Source organism: Gigantopelta aegis, chromosome 8 (genome assembly GCF_016097555.1).
Source record: "Gigantopelta aegis isolate Gae_Host chromosome 8, Gae_host_genome, whole genome shotgun sequence".
In the NCBI taxonomy this organism is placed as follows: Eukaryota; Metazoa; Mollusca; class Gastropoda; order Neomphalida; family Peltospiridae; genus Gigantopelta; species Gigantopelta aegis.
Window position 1 is genome coordinate 67,534,114 of NC_054706.1, and position 18,442 is coordinate 67,552,555.

The following is an 18,442-nucleotide window of genomic DNA, read 5'->3' on the forward strand; positions in this document are numbered from 1 at the left end:
TCACAACCAACTGCCTATAAAGGATGTCCTACGTAATAACATATTTCTCTATAATTGTACTCTGCATCACAACCAACTGTTTTAAAGGATGTCCTGTGTAATAACATATTTCTCTATAATTGTACTGTGCATCACAACCAACTGTTTTAAAGGATGTCCTACGTAATAACATATTTCTCTATAATTGTACTCTGCATCACAACCAACTGTTTTAAAGGATGTCCTGTGTAATAACATATTTCTCTATAATTGTACTGTGCATCACAACCAACTGTCTTAGAGAAATGTGTTATTACATAGGACATCCTTTACAGACAGTTGGTTGTGATGCACAGTACAATTATATTTTTCTATAACTGCACTGTGCATCACAACCCAGCTGTCTATAAAGGATGTCCTATGTAATAACATTTCTCTACAATTGTACTGTGCTTCACAACCAACTGCCTATAGGATGTCCTACGTAATAACATATTTCTCTATAATTGTACTGTGCATCACAACCAACTGTCTGTAAAGGATGTCCTGTGTAATAACATATTTATCTATAATTGTACTCTGCATCACAACCAACTGTTTTAAAGGATGTCCTGTGTAATAACATATTTCTCTATAATTGTACTGTGCATCACAACCAACTGTTTTAAAGGATGTCCTGTGTAATAACATATTTCTCTATAATTGTACTGTGCATCACAACCAACTGTTTTAAAGGATGTCCTGTGTAATAACATATTTCTCTATAATTGTACTCTGCATCACAACCAACTGTTTTAAAGGATGTCCTGTGTAATAACATATTTCTCTATAATTGTACTGTGCATCACAACCAACTGTTTTAAAGGATGTCCTGTGTAATAACATATTTCTCTATAATTGTACTCTGCATCACAACCAACTGTTTTAAAGGATGTCCTGTGTAATAACATATTTCTCTATAATTGTACTGTGCATCACAACCAACTGTTTTAAAGGATGTCCTGTGTAATAACATATTTCTCTATAATTGTACTGTGCATCACAACCAACTGTTTTAAAGGATGTCCTGTGTAATAACATATTTCTCTATAATTGTACTGTGCATCACAACCAACTGTCTGTAAAGGATGTCCTGTGTAATAACATATTTATCTATAATTGTACTGTGCATCACAACCAACTGTTTTAAAGGATGTCCTGTGTAATAACATATTTCTCTATAATTGTACTGTGCATCACAACCAACTGTTTAAAGGATGTCCTGTGTAATAACATATTTCTCTATAATTGTACTCTGCATCACAACCAACTGTTTTAAAGGATGTCCTGTGTAATAACATATTTCTCTATAATTGTACTGTGCATCACAACCAACTGTCTGTAAAGGATGTCCTGTGTAATAACATATTTATCTATAATTGTACTGTGCATCACAACCAACTGTTTTAAAGGATGTCCTGTGTAATAACATATTTCTCTATAATTGTACTGTGCATCACAACCAACTGTTTTAAAGGATGTCCTGTGTAATAACATATTTCTCTATAATTGTACTGTGCATCACAACCAACTGTTTTAAAGGATGTCCTGTGTAATAACATATTTCTCTATAATTGTACTGTGCATCACAACCAACTGTCTATAAAGGATGTCCTATGTAATAACATATTTCTCTATAATTGTACTGTGCATCACAACCAACTGTTTTAAAGGATGTCCTGTGTAATAACATATTTCTCTATAATTGTACTGTGCATCACAACCAACTGTTTTAAAGGATGTCCTGTGTAATAACATATTTCTCTATAATTGTACTGTGCATCACAACCAACTGTTTTAAAGGATGTCCTGTGTAATAACATATTTCTCTATAATTGTACTGTGCATCACAACCAACTGTCTTAGAGAAAAGTGTTATTACATAGGACATCCTTTACAGACAGTTGGTTGTGATGCACAGTATAATTATATTTTTCTATAACTGCACTGTGCATCACAACCCAGCTGTCTATAAAGGATGTCCTATGTAATAACATTTCTCTACAATTGTACTGTGCATCACAACCGAGTGTATTATAGAATGCCTTGTATAATTTCTCTTATAATAACTTCTACTTAATATAACAACCAACTGTCTATAGAGGGTGGCATAATTACATATTTCTCTAGGAATGGTACTTTGCATGACAACCAGTGTTAAAGAATGTTTGGTTTTTTCGTAACAATCAAGTAGTATAAAAACCACCTTTTTAAAGTTTGTTTTGTTTAACACCACCACTGGAGGACATTGATTAATTAATCATCGGATATTAGATGTCAAACATTTGGTAATTCTGATTCGTAGTCAACAGATGAAACCCGCTACATTTTTCCTAATGCAGCAACGGATCTTTTATATGCATTTTCCCACAGACAGGAAAGGACATATCACGGTTGGAACGAGAGAAAAAAACAATCGGCTGAATGGATTCACCGAGGTGGCTCAATCCTGCGATGCAAGCACCTCAAGCGAGCGCTCAACCGACTGAGCACCTTATAACAATCAAGTCAATGAAATATGTTATAAAGGAAAACTTACATAAAATATCAACCCGCTCAATATAAAGAACACCTTAAATATGACTCTTTTGCATTCCCTATGCCTGTATGTCATTAGGACTGTCTGTACAGACAGTTTGTTGGTCTTAAGGCTGGTAGGTGCTGGGTTCGCAGTCCGGTATCGAGAATGAGTTTAAACGGATCAGTGGGAAGAGGTAAGTCTACCGGCCATGGTGGTGTCGTGGTTAGGCCATCGAAAATAAGGCTGGTAGGTACAGGGTTCGCAGCCCGGTACCGGCTTCCATCCAGAGCGAGTTTTAACGACTCAATGCGTAGGTGTAAGACCACTACGCCCTCTTCTCTCACCCTAACCACTGACAACTAACCCTCTTTCCTGGACAGACAGTCCAGATACCTGAGATGTGTGCCCAGGACAGCGTGTTTGAACCTTAATTGGATATAAGCACGAAAATAAGTTGAAATGTAATGAATGTATGGTCAATACATTGACTTCTCTCTAATTAACCACTAACAATGTATTTAAACTCCTGTCACGAACATACAAAGCCCAGATAATTGAAATATGTACCCAGGACAGCGTGCTTGAACCTTGCATGAAACTAAGCACGAAAATAAATTTGAAAAAAAAAAAAATGAATGATGTCTGAAGAACACCCGAGCTAGACATAATATTATTAAAGCCAGTAATCGATTTATTTTTTTCATATTCAGATATATGTCTTTAGGCGAAAAACCTCAGTTTCAAAAATAATATATACACGTATTCTTTTTCATTTTGGCGTCAAGAGATGCTCATAATAATGGAGAAAAATATATTGCCTGGCTGACATAATCAATAAGTGAAAGTGATTTTCAATTAACGGAAAATCTCACCGCATTGCACTGCAGCGACGGACAATTGTGTGTGATCCGTTTGCGAATCTATGCACAACAGCCGTATTACGGGCTCTGAGCCGTTTTCACAAAGAAATGCTAAACGGTGGCGCCCGAAACGTTTGTTATCCTCAGAGGTCATTACTCGTCTGCTGAAAGAACTCGCCATTTGTGTGAAGTGGCGGGATTTAGCTCAGTCGGTTCAATGCTCGCTTGAGGTGCTTGCATCTCAGGATCGAACCACCTGGGTGGATCCATTCAGCTGATTGTTTTTTCTCTAGTTCCAACCAGTGCACCACAACAGGTCAAAGGACGTGGTATGTGCTTTCCTGTCTGTGGGAAGGTGCATATAAAAGATCCCTTGCTGCATTAGGAAAAATGTAGCGGGTTTCCTCTGATGACTACGAGTCAGAATTACCAAATGTTTGACATACAATAGCCGATGATTAAGTGATTAAGACCTCTAGGGTTGTTTTGTTTTGTTTTTAGCTTTTTTTTGTACTGGTTTTAGTTTTTTGTACTAGTTTTAGCTCTCCTTTTTTGTACTGGATATCAGGCTCGTAATAACTGGAGGGGTTGGGTGTGGAGGGGGACACATACTCGAGCTTGTAACACCCCCACCTCCAGTCAGAGACCCTTCCCTCCACTAGAGAGTGATGTCATTCCTACAGGCGTGGATAAAGAAATGTTTGGGGTCAACATCTTGTACAAAGTTGTCATCGTTTAGCTAAATCCCGGATGTACCTAGATGTATACTGGTATTCAGAGTACGAAGTTTGCAATTTTTTTACTATAGACACCATACCATATTTAGAGAGAACAAGGAAGGAAGGAAATGTTTTATTTAACGACGCACTCAGTACATTTTATTTATGGTTATATGGCGTCAGACATATGGTTAAAGACAACACAGATATTAAGAGGAAACCCGCTGTCGCCACTTCATGGGCTACTCTTTTCGATTAGCAGCAAATGATCTTTTATATGCACCATCCCATAGACAGGATACTACACACCACGACCTTTGTTATAACTGTTGTGGAGCATTAGTTGGAACGAGAAATAGCCCAGTGGGTCCACCGACGGGGATCGATCCTATACCGACCGCGCACCAAGCGAACGCTTTACCACTGTGCTACGTCCCGTCCCTTGCAGAGAACAGAGCATGTTTAAATTTACAGTTGTTTGTATTTTACATTAGTAAATTATATATCGTGACCTTACACAGATCCCCACGAAGCTGTGAAAACTCGTTCTTCTCCACACAAATGCTTCAACACAATCTAATAACAGGCGGAACTGACGTGTTAGGTTTTGCCATTCTAGCTGACTTTTCATTTAGGTTGTGGTTGTTTTTGTGTGTGTGTGTGTGTGGGTTTTTTTTTTTGTGTGTGTGTGTCTTTAGCAATGATGCATTTACGGAAATTGTCTTAATGCAGTTGTATCAACCTTCGTGAGCCGGGGTGATCTCGTTCAGTTAGAGCCATTCTCGGACTAATCGCTGGGGGATACGTGGGTGGCAAGAAACGAGCGTTAATCTTTATGTGTGGTTTTTATTGAAAATGTTTTGAACTCACGATCTAAGTACAGATACTCCCCCAAACGTAACCTTCATTTTCACTTTAATTTTCATTGAAACTGATTATATTTGATGTATTGTATTTATTTTTATTCTGTATATAAAAATAGAATGCGTATTTTGAGGTCTATAACTTGATGTCAAGGCTATTTCAGGAATAATTACTCTTTTAAGAGAGAACACTATATTCAGCCATGACGATCCCAATAAACTGTTACATTCAAATCATTCAAATATACCTTGTAAGTGGTTGCAATTTCATTAATCATTTGCTGTTACTCTTTTTTGTGAGTAATGCTTCTTTTTAAAAAGTTTCCTTCCCGTGTGATAATTTGTAAATTGTTTACATTCAAATCATTCAAATATACCTTGTAAGTGGTTGCAATTTCTTTAATCATTTGCTGTTACCCTTTTCTTTGAGTGATGGGTGTTTTTAAAAAGTTTCCTTCCCGCGTGATAATTTGCTTAACAACTTAGATGGTATTGCTACTTGAAATTAATGTTTCTATTCATCACGGACAACCTGTTTTTGCCTACGACCGGATCAGTTTAGTTGGGACAAACAATTGGCAAGGGGACAGGCCCATCATTCTAAAGTGGTCTTACGAACATGACAAGGAAACGAATGGATTGTCGTTCCATCATGTTTGCGGCTCTTGCTCTTATTCCTCGGTTTTACGGAATTGGGAGCTAATTTGAAGAATGCGAGTTCTAATTCTACAATAATGCCTCTCATCTAACCCCGTCACTTATTCCTGTGTTAACAAAATCCCCAAGCATAGCTTTTAAAACTTTTACATTACCGTGGCTTTCCTTTACCATGTCCGAATGCAATCAAGTGCTAATTTTCGTCAAACCTGTGATAGCAGGTGTTGATAGCCAAGTATTAAGGCATTGATTCGAATGGTGCGTTCGCGAAGGGTGAGCGGAAGTGCAGAGAATCGAGCGTGTTTAAACTGGATTTAAAGACGTGGTAATTGGGGCGGGAGTTTGTCTGATTTTGAGATGACCCTTGTGGAACCTTCAGATCTAATCTAAATTGGTAATGTTCTGAAAGAACCCGCTGACCTTTCGATGACTGTTCGAAGGCATAAACTGGTAAGTTGGGGAGTGTGTATTCACTGATAGCATTTGAAGAACATTATGTTCAAATTTATTAAGTTTGCTTAAAATTACAATTATTGAATGAAGGTAGTGATAAACCAAATAACTTCCGGCTGGGTCAAAGTTCGGGGTGCACCCAACTTTTGATAGGGAAGTGAACACCACAAGTGTTTGGTTGTAAAAAATAATAGTTTCATCTGGGTAAAAAAAAATTGCAATTTTATTTCATCTAGTACCAATGTGTCAAGTAGCCTTGTGCTTGAAACATGTATGGGGTACTTGTAAAAAAAAAGTACTCAAATTTTTTGCGAAACTAGGGTAATCATAAACGCTACCCGTTATCTCAGAAACGAGCAGCTTGACCCCCATTTTTTTCTGATTCACTTTAAGTGTAAGGGGTGGTAGTATTTATATCCATGGCATTTATGTCGGTTGATACGTTGCAGGTAGGAGTTTTAGCCACATATGTTACTATTGTCGTCTATAGGATTTGATTTGGTAGTATACACCCTGAATGAATGAATGAATGAATGAATGAATGAGTGAATGGCTTTTGGTTACTCTTTTTGTCCGTCATCGTGCGTAAACTTTCTGCATTTTCGACTTGTCCAAAAGTACTTGACCAATTCCAGCCACATTTTGTAGGTAGCTTACTTAGCACATGAAATGTAGTTATTTTCACTACACCGGGTGTTTGACAGGCGGGTTCACAAGTGGAAAATTAAGCCAGTTTTTAAAAATCTTCTCAACCTACTTGGCCAGTTCTAACCAAATTTGTTTTTAATGTTACTCAAACACGAAGAAACAAATGTACGACTTTAGTCATTCTGAACACACCTAATATCAACGTCGGCTTCAAATGTGACTGTTCTTGAAACAAAAACACAAATATAACCCAGTCAGGACCCATAACGGTATACTTCCCGTGGCCACACCTCAGTTATGCAGCTTCACCTGATACCTAGAGGCATGTAGTAGTGTTGATTGTAAGTGTTCCTAATGGCACTGCGGTAGGTCGATTATAGTAGGTCGTGATACAAACCTCCACTGAAGGGATTCGAACAATGGACCCTCTGTGTGAGATTCCAGTGCTGTAACAAACTCGGCTTACAGGGAAATCCGTGCTAGCTACTTCATTCGTGATTATATCCAATTAAAGTTCAAGCACGCTGACCTAGGCACACACATCAGTTATTTTGACTATTAAAAATATGTTTTAACGATGCACTCAACACATTTTATTTAAGGTTATATGGCGTCAGACATGGTTAAGAATCACGCATATATTTAGAGAGGAAACCCGCTGTCGCCACTTCATGTGCTACTCGTTTTCGATTAGCAGCAAGTGATCTTTTATGTGCACAGACAGGATATTACATACCATGGTCTTTGATATACCAGTCGTGGTGCACTGGCTGGAGCGAGAAATAGCCCAATGGGCCCACCAATGGGGATCGATCCCATACCGACCGCGCATCGAGCGAGCGCCTTACCACTGGGCTACGTCCTGCCTCCGACTGACTGTCCAGGTTAGTAAGTAGTTTGTGGTTAGTGAAAGAGAGATCGATGTAGTGGCCTTACACCTACCCATTGAGTCGTTATACCCGCTATGGGTGGGAGCCGGTACCGGAAGGCGAACCCAATCGCTAAACCAGTACACCACCGAAGCCGGTGCTAGCTACTGAGGTCAGATCATAGAATTTAACGTGCACATTCGGAGGAAGCTGTTGTAGCGCACGCCTGTCATGGGCGCAGGTGTCGACGTACACCGCAATCTAATTAAAATTAGCTCCACTATTACATATGGATCTAACAGCAGCCCGTTGGAGCTCATGTCCAGTTGACCTTTCATTCGACCAATCAAAACTTTACTTGCAAAATCATGCCAGTGATTTGAAAAGAATTTGAAAACATTCGGGATTATGCCGAGGGTATACGAAATGATTCGGGTGAATTACGAAGTATGCCGGAAACTAACTTCAATATAAAATTTTATATAAAATTCGTTTCAAAACGGGGAAAAAAAAAAAAAAAAACGTGATGGTATAGCCATAAAATCTGTTTATATCAGTATACAATCCAGAGTTTATTGCTACACTTTTCCCCCTGTTTTTTTTCAATGTTGAAATAGACCAACAAGTTCGCCTATTGCATAAATAGTCTCGCCCGATATTTTTAGAATTTGTATGCTCCCGAATAACGCTATAAAAGGCGAAGTGTAATTGGTCGATATTTAAATTGTTATTTATAGATGAAATGTCACCTGGACATGGGAGTCCATGCAATGCTGTTAGATTTACTGGTATATACCAGTAGAGCTAATTTTAATCAGACTGCGTACACCGGCTCCTTCGTCCAGGACAAATGAGAGGTTGGGGTGGGTGGGAGAAGGAGGCAGTTGGGGTGCTGTTGATTTATGGATTAAGTCCAAAATTAAAAAAATTGCACAATTTTCATGAGTTAATTTGGCGCATAATTTGTAATTTTGACTTACACATGTAGTTTGCTCTTTCTGGCACCTTGATGTTGACCATCACATTATTTTTGCATTTGCCATAGTTTGACACCCAATAGCCGATATATTTTTCGTGCCGGGGTGTCGTTAAAGGGACATACCCTAGTTTTTAAACACTAAGGCATATTTTTTACTATTAGAGCCGTTTTTGATAACTGAAATCATACTTTACTTAGATTTTATTGTTTAGATTATCCATTTCCGTACTTTCGAAGTGTTTTTGGTTATCGTGGTGTTTTTAATATCACAAAATGCATTTATCATATTTTTAAAAACGCACGTGCGTCCGAGAGGTAACAATTATGGAGTCGAGTTTTAGTCGATTTTTAGAGGGTATTTCACCATTTCAAAGTCACAGACTCATGTTTCACTCAATTGTAACTTTATACAAATGTGTTACAGGTTTGTAGATTAACTAAACTTAGCGTTAATTTTTCATGGGCAGAAACTACGGTATGTCCCTTTAAACATTCATGAATTCATTCATATATTCAATCTGGAACCTGCTAGCTACTGTCGGTAAGAACATTTTATATCAACTCTAGTACACATAGGACAACTTAATGAGGACTAATAGTAACATATGATCTGTGAGATAACATGCGTTTAGCGAGGTTGGCGAAGTTTAGTCCCGAGTCTCATTGGAATACGTAATCACAGTGGATCCGAACAACTTTAATCCACTTGAACTTATCCTAATGTAGTTAAAATAAACGTCGTGGGTAGTGATAAATGAGGGTGCGCACATTAAGCCTTGTTCAGTCCACGTTTAACTCAATTGTGTTGTTCTAGAAAGTAACACCTCTTCTTGTATTTCTGTCACATGCACTGATTCGAATTTAATTCAATTAGGTAAATGTTTTGCGTCATTAATCGTTACTTATCCCGCGCACCACCGATTAGTTACATGCGTTTTAAGTAAGCGTGACAAAACAACTTAACTCCTATCTATCTATCACGGTTGGATAATAGTGGCTTTCCACCAAAATCTTATTTATTAAGTTTTGTTTAAAATGAGGTTATACCTTGAATCATATGCTCGTAAAAACTTAAGGCTCATATAGGCTGGGGGGGGGGGGGGGGGGGGATTTACCTCAGTCGGTTGAGTGCTCGCCTGATGTGTTTGCGTCGCAGGATCGATCCACCTCGATGGATCCATTCAATTAGTTTTGTTTTCTCATTCCAACCAGTGCACCACAACTGGTCAAAGGTCGTGGTATGTGCTTTCCTGACTGTGGGAAAGTGCATATAAAAGATTCTTTTCTGTATATGAAAAATGTAGCGGGTTTCCTCTGATTAGTACGAGTCAGAAATGCCAAATGTTTGACATCCAATAACCGATGATTAATTAATCAATGTGCTCTAGTGGTGTCGTTAAACAAAACATTTTTTTTTTCATATATGCTGGATTAGGCGCGTGTTGTCTGGCAATAACAAAATCGAAATACTAGTACAGACTAGTTTAGACTGGATGTACGCGTCTACAAAACGCATGCGGCCAACCGCAATGAAATAATCGTATATGGTTTATATGCCTAAAACGCAAGCGGCAGACACAACAGACGCCACAGTCGGACCGACCGCACGCGCGCGCGCCGCATCCAGTCTATATAAGCCTTTAGAATCTAATTATTTTATTTACTAGCAGAACCCTTTTTTTTTCTTTTTTTCTTTTAAATTGAAAAATCTACAATAGATGACCTAAAACAACAAATTGATCTACACTTGTCACACTTGAATAACATATTACAGCAGTGTTTTAAAAAATGCTGCAATTACAGATAACAAACTGGCCAAATAAAAATAGAACAGGTGTTAATGCTCCTTTAAATATGTCTACGACAAAATCTGGACGGACAGGCCATAATGTTTTTAACCTCGGATACCAGAAGGTAGCTTTGCGATAATTCGACGTAACGCGAAACACAGACGGCGAAATGGACTAACATTTCCACTGTTTGTACGGAATAATGACATAATTCTTCTCTGGCGCCTTAACAGAGTGGTGCCGACGGATTTGTCTTCAAGTGTATTGTTCCACTTTTGAAAAAACAAGTCTGGTGTCAACAGAATTCATGGGTGTTCTGGTACTGCAGGATGTGCTTGTCAAACCTGTAATTGATCTAGATAATGATATACTTACTGCAGATTGATGTAATGCTAGTCTTAGACTACCAACTGCCAACAGAAAGTTGGCCAACTCGACGGTTGCGTCTTAATTTTCCCAAACTCCCGGTTTACGACGGGTGCGCTCAGACTAACAACTAATGAGTTATACGACGAGAATCGAGTGGTAAGAACGCTCAGACTAGCAACTGGACAGTCGTAGAAGTCGTATACGACAACAATCGAGTTGTAAGAACGCTCAGACTAGCAACTGGACAGTCGTAGAAGTCTTGATAACAGACAGTTGGCCAACTTTTTGCTGGCAGTTGGTAGTCTTATTATAGCATTAAAGCCTGTATTAAAAAAGTTAATAGTTTTACGGCCGTGTTTAAGATTTGGGGGGAAAAAGTCTTTGGGAGTGGCAGTCCTCTTAACGGCGAAGTAGGAAGGATTTATCGTCTTAGGGCATAATTCAGAACGCTCACTTAGGCGTCATCCTATCGTTCTTGCATGTAATTTTGTCTCAAGGGACTGAGATCTTAAAGTCATGAGGTATTAGTCAGTTCAGCACCTGGAGAATACGAGAACATACAACCACGACGTTGTCAAAATGGCCTTTTTGAGTATTGTCTTGTACAGAGATCGAGCTTCAGTAAATTGTTTTGTCGTAAAATTTAATTAACAATTTACTACCACACATACTGGTCCACACTGGACCCTGGACTTGCACAAAGTCCCTTGTTCGAATTTCGTCAGTGAAGATCAATATATATATATTTATTACCACAAGAATACAATTCCACCCAGTCAGGATATGTAAGAACTTCACTTGGGACGTTGGGGATAATTTGTAACATTGATGGTATAAAGTGTCCTATTGGTAGTGGCTGGTACATTTGGTAGATAACTAGTCTCTAGCACACAAAGTCCCCGAATCCAGATACTCTTTCAGAAGGCCGATGTATCTTTTACATGACCAAGCATCACTTGAGTAATGGGAAAATGTATCAGGTTTCCTGTGAAAACTGTTAGAATTACCACATACGTAACATCCAATAGCCGATGATTTATTAATCAACAGTTAAAGCTTACTTCGGTTAACGTCACTATTAGATTGCATTGATATATATACTACTCAAAAGAATTTAAGGGTAAAAAATTTATAACCAAATAAGTTTCAGAGTGTATTAGATTGATGATGTAAACTACACCCAAAATTTAATTTATTGTTCCATATTTACAAAAAAACACAAATAAACGTCACTGTATACAAGAAAGTCACATGACATGCTGTCAAAGTTGAAGGTTGTCAAACATGGATTTTACACATTAGAACATTCGTTTAATAGTGTGTGAATCCACCCCTGGCGCGAATACACTCGACACATCGTTGCCTCATGCTGTTGATCAGACGTCTGAGGAACTCTTGGGGAATGGCCTGCCACTCTGCCATAAGAAGTTGACCCAGATCATGAAGGTTGGCCGGAGGGGCATGGTTATCCCGAACTCTCCTGCCTAATTCGTCCCAGGCGTGCTCTATTGGGGCCAATCCATCCTGGCGATACCTTGTTGTCTGAGAAAGCCGTTACCACCCTGGCGCGGTGGGGTCTGGCATTGTCATCCTGCAGAACTGCCCCGCCGCCAATCTGCTGAAGGCCTGGGAGAACCAACGGCCGGATAATCTCATTCAGATAGCGGATTCCATTCAGATTGCCATCCACCACATAGAGGGGGGTCCTGTGGTGGATAGAGATGCCGCCCCACACCATGACGCTGCCACCACCGAACCGGTGACGTTGTCTAACGTTAACGTCAGCGAAGCGCTCCCCAGGACGTCTGTAGACACGAACCCGACCGTCGTTGAACTGGAGACTAAACCTGGACTCATCAGTGAACATCACTCGACCCCACTGAACACGTTGCCACCGCAGATAAGTGTGCACCAGTGATGTCTGGCCGGAGTGGTGGTCGAACAGCCTGGCGACGGCAGCGTAGATTATTGGCTCTCAGACGATTGCGTATGGTTTGATCAGACACTCGAGTTCCAGTCGCAGTCCGCAGATTGTCACGTAATCGGCGTGCAGTGGTGGTGCGTTGACGTAGAGCCATATTGGTAATGTAGCGGTCCTCTCTATTTGTAGTGCTTCGGGGTCTTCCCGAACGTGGACGATTTCGAACAGAATTCGTTGCTTGGTACCGTTGCCACAGTCGGCCAATGACACTCTGACTGACACCAAGTCTCAGAGCAACATTTCTTTGCGTATTGCCATCCTGAAGCCAAGCAATAGCCCTTCCTCGATCTTCGATAGTCAGTTGACGTCGTACCATTGTCGAATTTGGAGTGTGCACCGTACACGAACGCAAGCTCCAATTATACGGAAATTCAGCATTGGGAACATGGAATACACATGCAAAGCGTGCAAATGAAGCGCTTTGTGAAAAAGCAAGTTATGGGCACTTAGCAGACCTTTCGCTTTCGCCCTAATTTACGTGCAAATGTAAGCATGTTTTCGCCATTAGCACTAGTCGATAGTGTCAATGACAGTGGATTTTAATTCATTTATGGGTTGCTTAGACCCACTTTCGTCAAAATGGAACAATACCATGCGTGAGATTATGGTCTAGCTAATATAATTGACATTCAGAAAATAATGTCGAAAATATCGTCTGACCCTTAAATTCTTTTGAGTAGTATATTAATCACCGTATGTTGGATGTCAAACATTTTATAATTCTGACACGTAATGTTGGTGGAAACAGCTAAATTTTCCCAATTATACGCAAGGGATCTTTTATGTGCATTTGTTCTCTAAGACAGGACAACATATACCACGGGCTTTGATATGCCAGTTCTGGGGCACTGGTTGAGAAGGGAAAACGATTTATTAATAAGTATGCTTTAGTAAGTTTATTAAAACAAACTTTACTTTTCCATTGGTGTCTACCACATAGAATAACACGCTATCCATGGGCGCGATGTAGCCCAATGGTAAAGTTTTCGCTTGATGTGCGGTCGGTTTAGGATCGATCCCCATCGGTGGGCCCATTGGGTTATTTCTCGTTCCAGCCAGTGCACCACGACTGTATGTCGAAAGCAATTGGTATGTGCTATCCTGTGTGGGATGGTGCATATAAAAGATCCCTTTCTAGGACTATAAATGTCGAAATTGCCAAATGTTTGACATGCAATAGCCGATGAATAATAAATCGATGTGCTCTAGTAGTATCGTTAAACAAAACAAACTTTCTTTTTCTCTCCGTGTGGCGAGGCGTAGCCCAGTGGTAAACACACGCTCGGTTGATGCCCAGTTGGTTTGGGATCGATCCCCGTCAGTGACCCCATTGCGCTATTTCTCGCTCCAGCCAGTGCACCACGACTGATACATCAAAGCCCGTGGTATGTGCTATCCTGTATGGGATGACGCATATAAAAGATCCCTTGCTGCTAATCGAAAAGAGTAGTCCATTGTCACGGGGATCCTACAATACCCGTAACTGAATGAAACACGATTATCCAAATATCTCTTAAAACTGTACATCTATTAGATCTCTCTGTAACGGGCAGTTATACCCGCGTGGCTCGTCTAGGTATGATCAGAGATAAGATCTTATATAAAGTATATGTAATATAGCACGTTTAGTTCACTAGAAAACACAACAAAAACACTATACACTTTGGAATCTGTATTACTACTACGCAGACAAATGTACTGCCGCAGTAATTAATTAACAACAACAAATATCATAACAACCCAGATATCATAACAACCCAGAACTAATCACTTAATTAGTTAATCACTAGGTGTCTAGTTTACACACTATTCTAATCACTTCACCGTGACACAAAACCCACACGTGTGATAATTGAGAAACGCTTCCAGGGGAACTTAATTAATAAAGGAATTACAACTCTATTCCTAACTGGTTAATTTTTAATTAACCCTTAACTACTCATTCAGTAACCTTGTAATACAGACTTAATACTGGTACCTATCACAATAAAGACAATAACCTACAGTTTACCTAGGTCCTCTAGGATGACTGGTTAAGCTTTATATATATTAGAACAGTGAGCCTACAGTTTACTGCGTCAGATTACCGGCAGCACCGTCTAAATAATATTGGTATAATACAGTATTAAAATATTTAAAGTCACATCAATCACATCAAGGTTATACACAGAGCAGAAATAAAATATTTACCAGTCCGGACGGACAACGATCCCCTGGAGCCTTCCTTTTGTTTCTCCCTGATATTTCTAAAACCCTAGCTATTTATCATAAAACCGAATATCGCCTGGGGGCATAACGCGGTCCTCCCCCTATCAAGTGATATTTCCACAGCGACCAAGCAGGCATATTTTTCTTAGAAACCTAGACTGGTCGTCGCCCCGATCGTACCGAACTAGCGGAGGTATTACATAACTACTGGCCACATGGCCTCCACACCTGGACTGGGTGTGTATTAGAGGGTACAGCTCGACCACTGTCGCGCAAAGGTATTACGTAACAAAGTGCCCACCTGGGCTTAAGTGCATATTGGAACTGCACACGGCCCTCCAAAATAATTAATATCGCCACAGGCGAAAACAAAATTAACAGCATGTCCCGTCACACCCACGAAATGGCGACAGCGGGTTTCCTCCCTCAATGTCTGTGTAGTCATTAACCATATTTTGCCCGACGCCATATAACCGTAAATAAAATGTGTCGTTAAATAAAACCTTTCCTTTCGTTTCTCTCCAGGTGCCTATGCTCTGGGCTCGATTGACCCGAGCCTGTACAAGATCTCCGACGAGGATGATGACTACGAGATTCCACAGGGTCACATTGGGCGGATCTGGTTCGCGGTGGAGTACGAGAGAGAGACGGAGAAGTTCCTCGTCACTCTGATCAAAGCGAAAAACCTGCCCAGTCGAATCCTCGGCCATGACAATGGATGCGACCCTTTCGTCAGGTCAGTGTTGGTCATAGCTGTAAGCAGTTATTAGCTCCCTACCGGTCCAACCGGAGGCGACTACAGGTGTCATCTCAGTCCTGTCTATCCGTCTGTCTGTCCCACATATTTTTTTCGGATGTTTTTTTTGCAGACGGCTTACAGATACCGAGATAAAATTGTGTGTATAGCTTTATCATGTATTGTTACTTTATCATGTACTTTCATGGCGATTTATCCATTTTTGACGGAGTTATGGCCTTTGGACTTGGGCAATATGAAAATTGGCCTTAAGATATTGAACTGAAATTTTGTATATAGCTTTATCATGTACTGTTGCATATGAAGTTGAACTTACATGGCAATTTACCAATTTTGACAGAGTTACGGCCCTTGAATTTAGGAGATATGAAAAAAAATTCCGGACTTTTGTTTGCAATACCTGAAAATACTGAGGTGGAATTTTGTATATAGCTTTATCATGTACTGTTACTGATCAAGTTTAACTTTCATGGTGATTTACCCAGTTTTTACAGATGTTTGGCCCTTGAATTTAGTAGATAAGAAAAATTGTTGGGTCAGGTAGGAAACGTGTATTGCTTTAGCAGTACTCTCAAGAATTATTGTTTCTTTTCATTTTAAAGGTGTAATAGCAAGGGTTTTTAAAATAATAAAAATTACAGTTAATCATTTAGAATAGATCGACAACATTTTTCTCCAACAATTTCGCGCCATTTTCCGATATACATTTGCCATATTCATGACAATGGTTTCCATCTCTTCGTCAGGTTCGTGATAGTCTAAACTATATAATAGACAACCCTGTGACGTAGGAAGGTGCAAAAAATGGGGTGGGCGGTGGGTGGCGATACATATATATATATATATATATATATATATATATATATATATATATATATATATATACTGAACAAAATAAGAAACTTCCGCTAACTTTGCTTGAACATAACTTGATGAAAAGAAACCGGGGGAATAATTGTTATATATGCGTTTAAAGAGTGTTCCATGATGCATCGTTTGGTGCAAAAATCATGGCCATAGGTTAATAGAAACTGGGAGAAATTTTGACCAAGTGTGGTAGGGGTTTAAAAAAACAAACACTTAATAACGGGTATGACCACCTCTTGAATTGACCACTGCAGTGCATCGCAGGCGCATAGAATTGACTAAAGTGTTGATTTCTGTCTGTGGAATATTGTTTCATTCCTGAATGAGCGCTTGACGAAGTTCGTTGACGTTAGCTGGTGGGTTGGGACGACGCCTCAATCGTCTGTCCAGACTATCCCAGACATGCTCGATGGGGTTGAGATCAGGACTTTTAGCGGGCCAGTCATCAATGAAATCAATGTTATTTCTCCTAAGAAAATTTACAGTGTCTCTAGCTGTATGAGAGGTGGCATTATCATGCTGAAAAATCCAGATTTTGGCGTTGTTATGGAACAGAGGAATGACGTGATGAGTGAGAATGTCATCGCGGTAATGTTGAGCATTTAAATTGCCATCAATGACGACTAGTGGTGAACGATAACCATGGGCAATGGCTGCCCAGACCATGACACAACCCCCACCCCCGAAACGATCTCGTTCAAGAACACAACTGTCAGCATAGCGTTCATTTCTCCTACGGTAGACGCGCACCCTGCCATTACCACATTGTAAAGAAAATCTGGATTCATCCGAAAAAAGAACGGTATTCCAGCGTCGCCGTATCCAACGAGTGTGTACACGTGCCCAATTAAGACGATTTAAACGATGACGTTGCGTTAAAACGCATCCGACGTAAGGACGTCGTGCATGTAAACCGTTCTCCCGCAGATGATTACGAACAGTTTGCCCACTGATTCGGTTATTATGAAGCCCAGGTGTAGCAGTGGCAGTTTGGAATCGATTGCGCAAATGCGTGTTCATGATATAGCGGTCTTGACCACGCGTTGTAACACGCGGACGTCCACGACGTGGCAAGTCGTTGGTGCTTCCTGTCGTTCGAAATCTTACGCGAAGATTTCGTATCGCACGACTAGAACTCCCAAGATGCCTTGCAACGTCTTCTGTCGACATGCCAGCATCAAGCATGCCAATCGCCCGTTCGCGTAAATTATTGGGTATTCTTGGCATACTAAAAATGCTACAATGTAAAAAACGTTAATTTGTTTACAAATTTTGAAGCGTTTTCGTTCACTTGACAACAATGTCAGTAAGACAAGTAAAACAAATTGACCGAATACTACACGAGACATGTCGAACCAGGCATGCACGTGCAAATTGAATTTCACGTTGTCGACGATTAACAGTGCAAAAATAATCGATAAAATTCATGAATCCTGATAATACAGCTCAGGCTAATACTACCTATATAATTTCATTACACAATGAATTCTTTAACACAACAAATACTATATGTACAAATCGGAAGTTTCTTTTTTTGTTCAGTATATATATAATATAATATAATATATATGGATCAAGAAAAGTGAGGGACACATACCCCCCCCCCCCCCCCCCACACACACACACAGGTTGGTCGATAACTATTTTTAAAGCTGCACTCTCGTGTATATTTGTGAAATTTTTCAGTTATTTAAAGTAGGTCATCCTCTTTATTTTTAACCTCTCGGTATTATTCGATATCCACTGTCTTGCTGTGGGGTACTACAAGCAAAGAAAACCCCACAAAACAACACATAAACAAACAGCAAAACAAACAAAAACAAAGAAAGCAAGAAAACCCACTCCACTGAGATAGATCGATCCCGTGGCCCATGGCACGTCAG

At 39.8% G+C, this 18,442-nt stretch overlaps 1 protein-coding gene across 1 annotated transcript in view; it reads left to right on the forward strand.

Annotated features, from left to right (window-relative positions):
* LOC121379187 (synaptotagmin-15-like) overlaps positions 1-18,442 on the forward strand; it is a 161,242-nt gene that overhangs the window by 123,806 nt on the left and 18,994 nt on the right. The window contains exon 4 of the mRNA XM_041507685.1: positions 15,461-15,671. Coding sequence (XP_041363619.1) covers positions 15,461-15,671 — 211 coding nt within the window. The remainder of the gene's footprint in view (positions 1-15,460; positions 15,672-18,442) is intronic.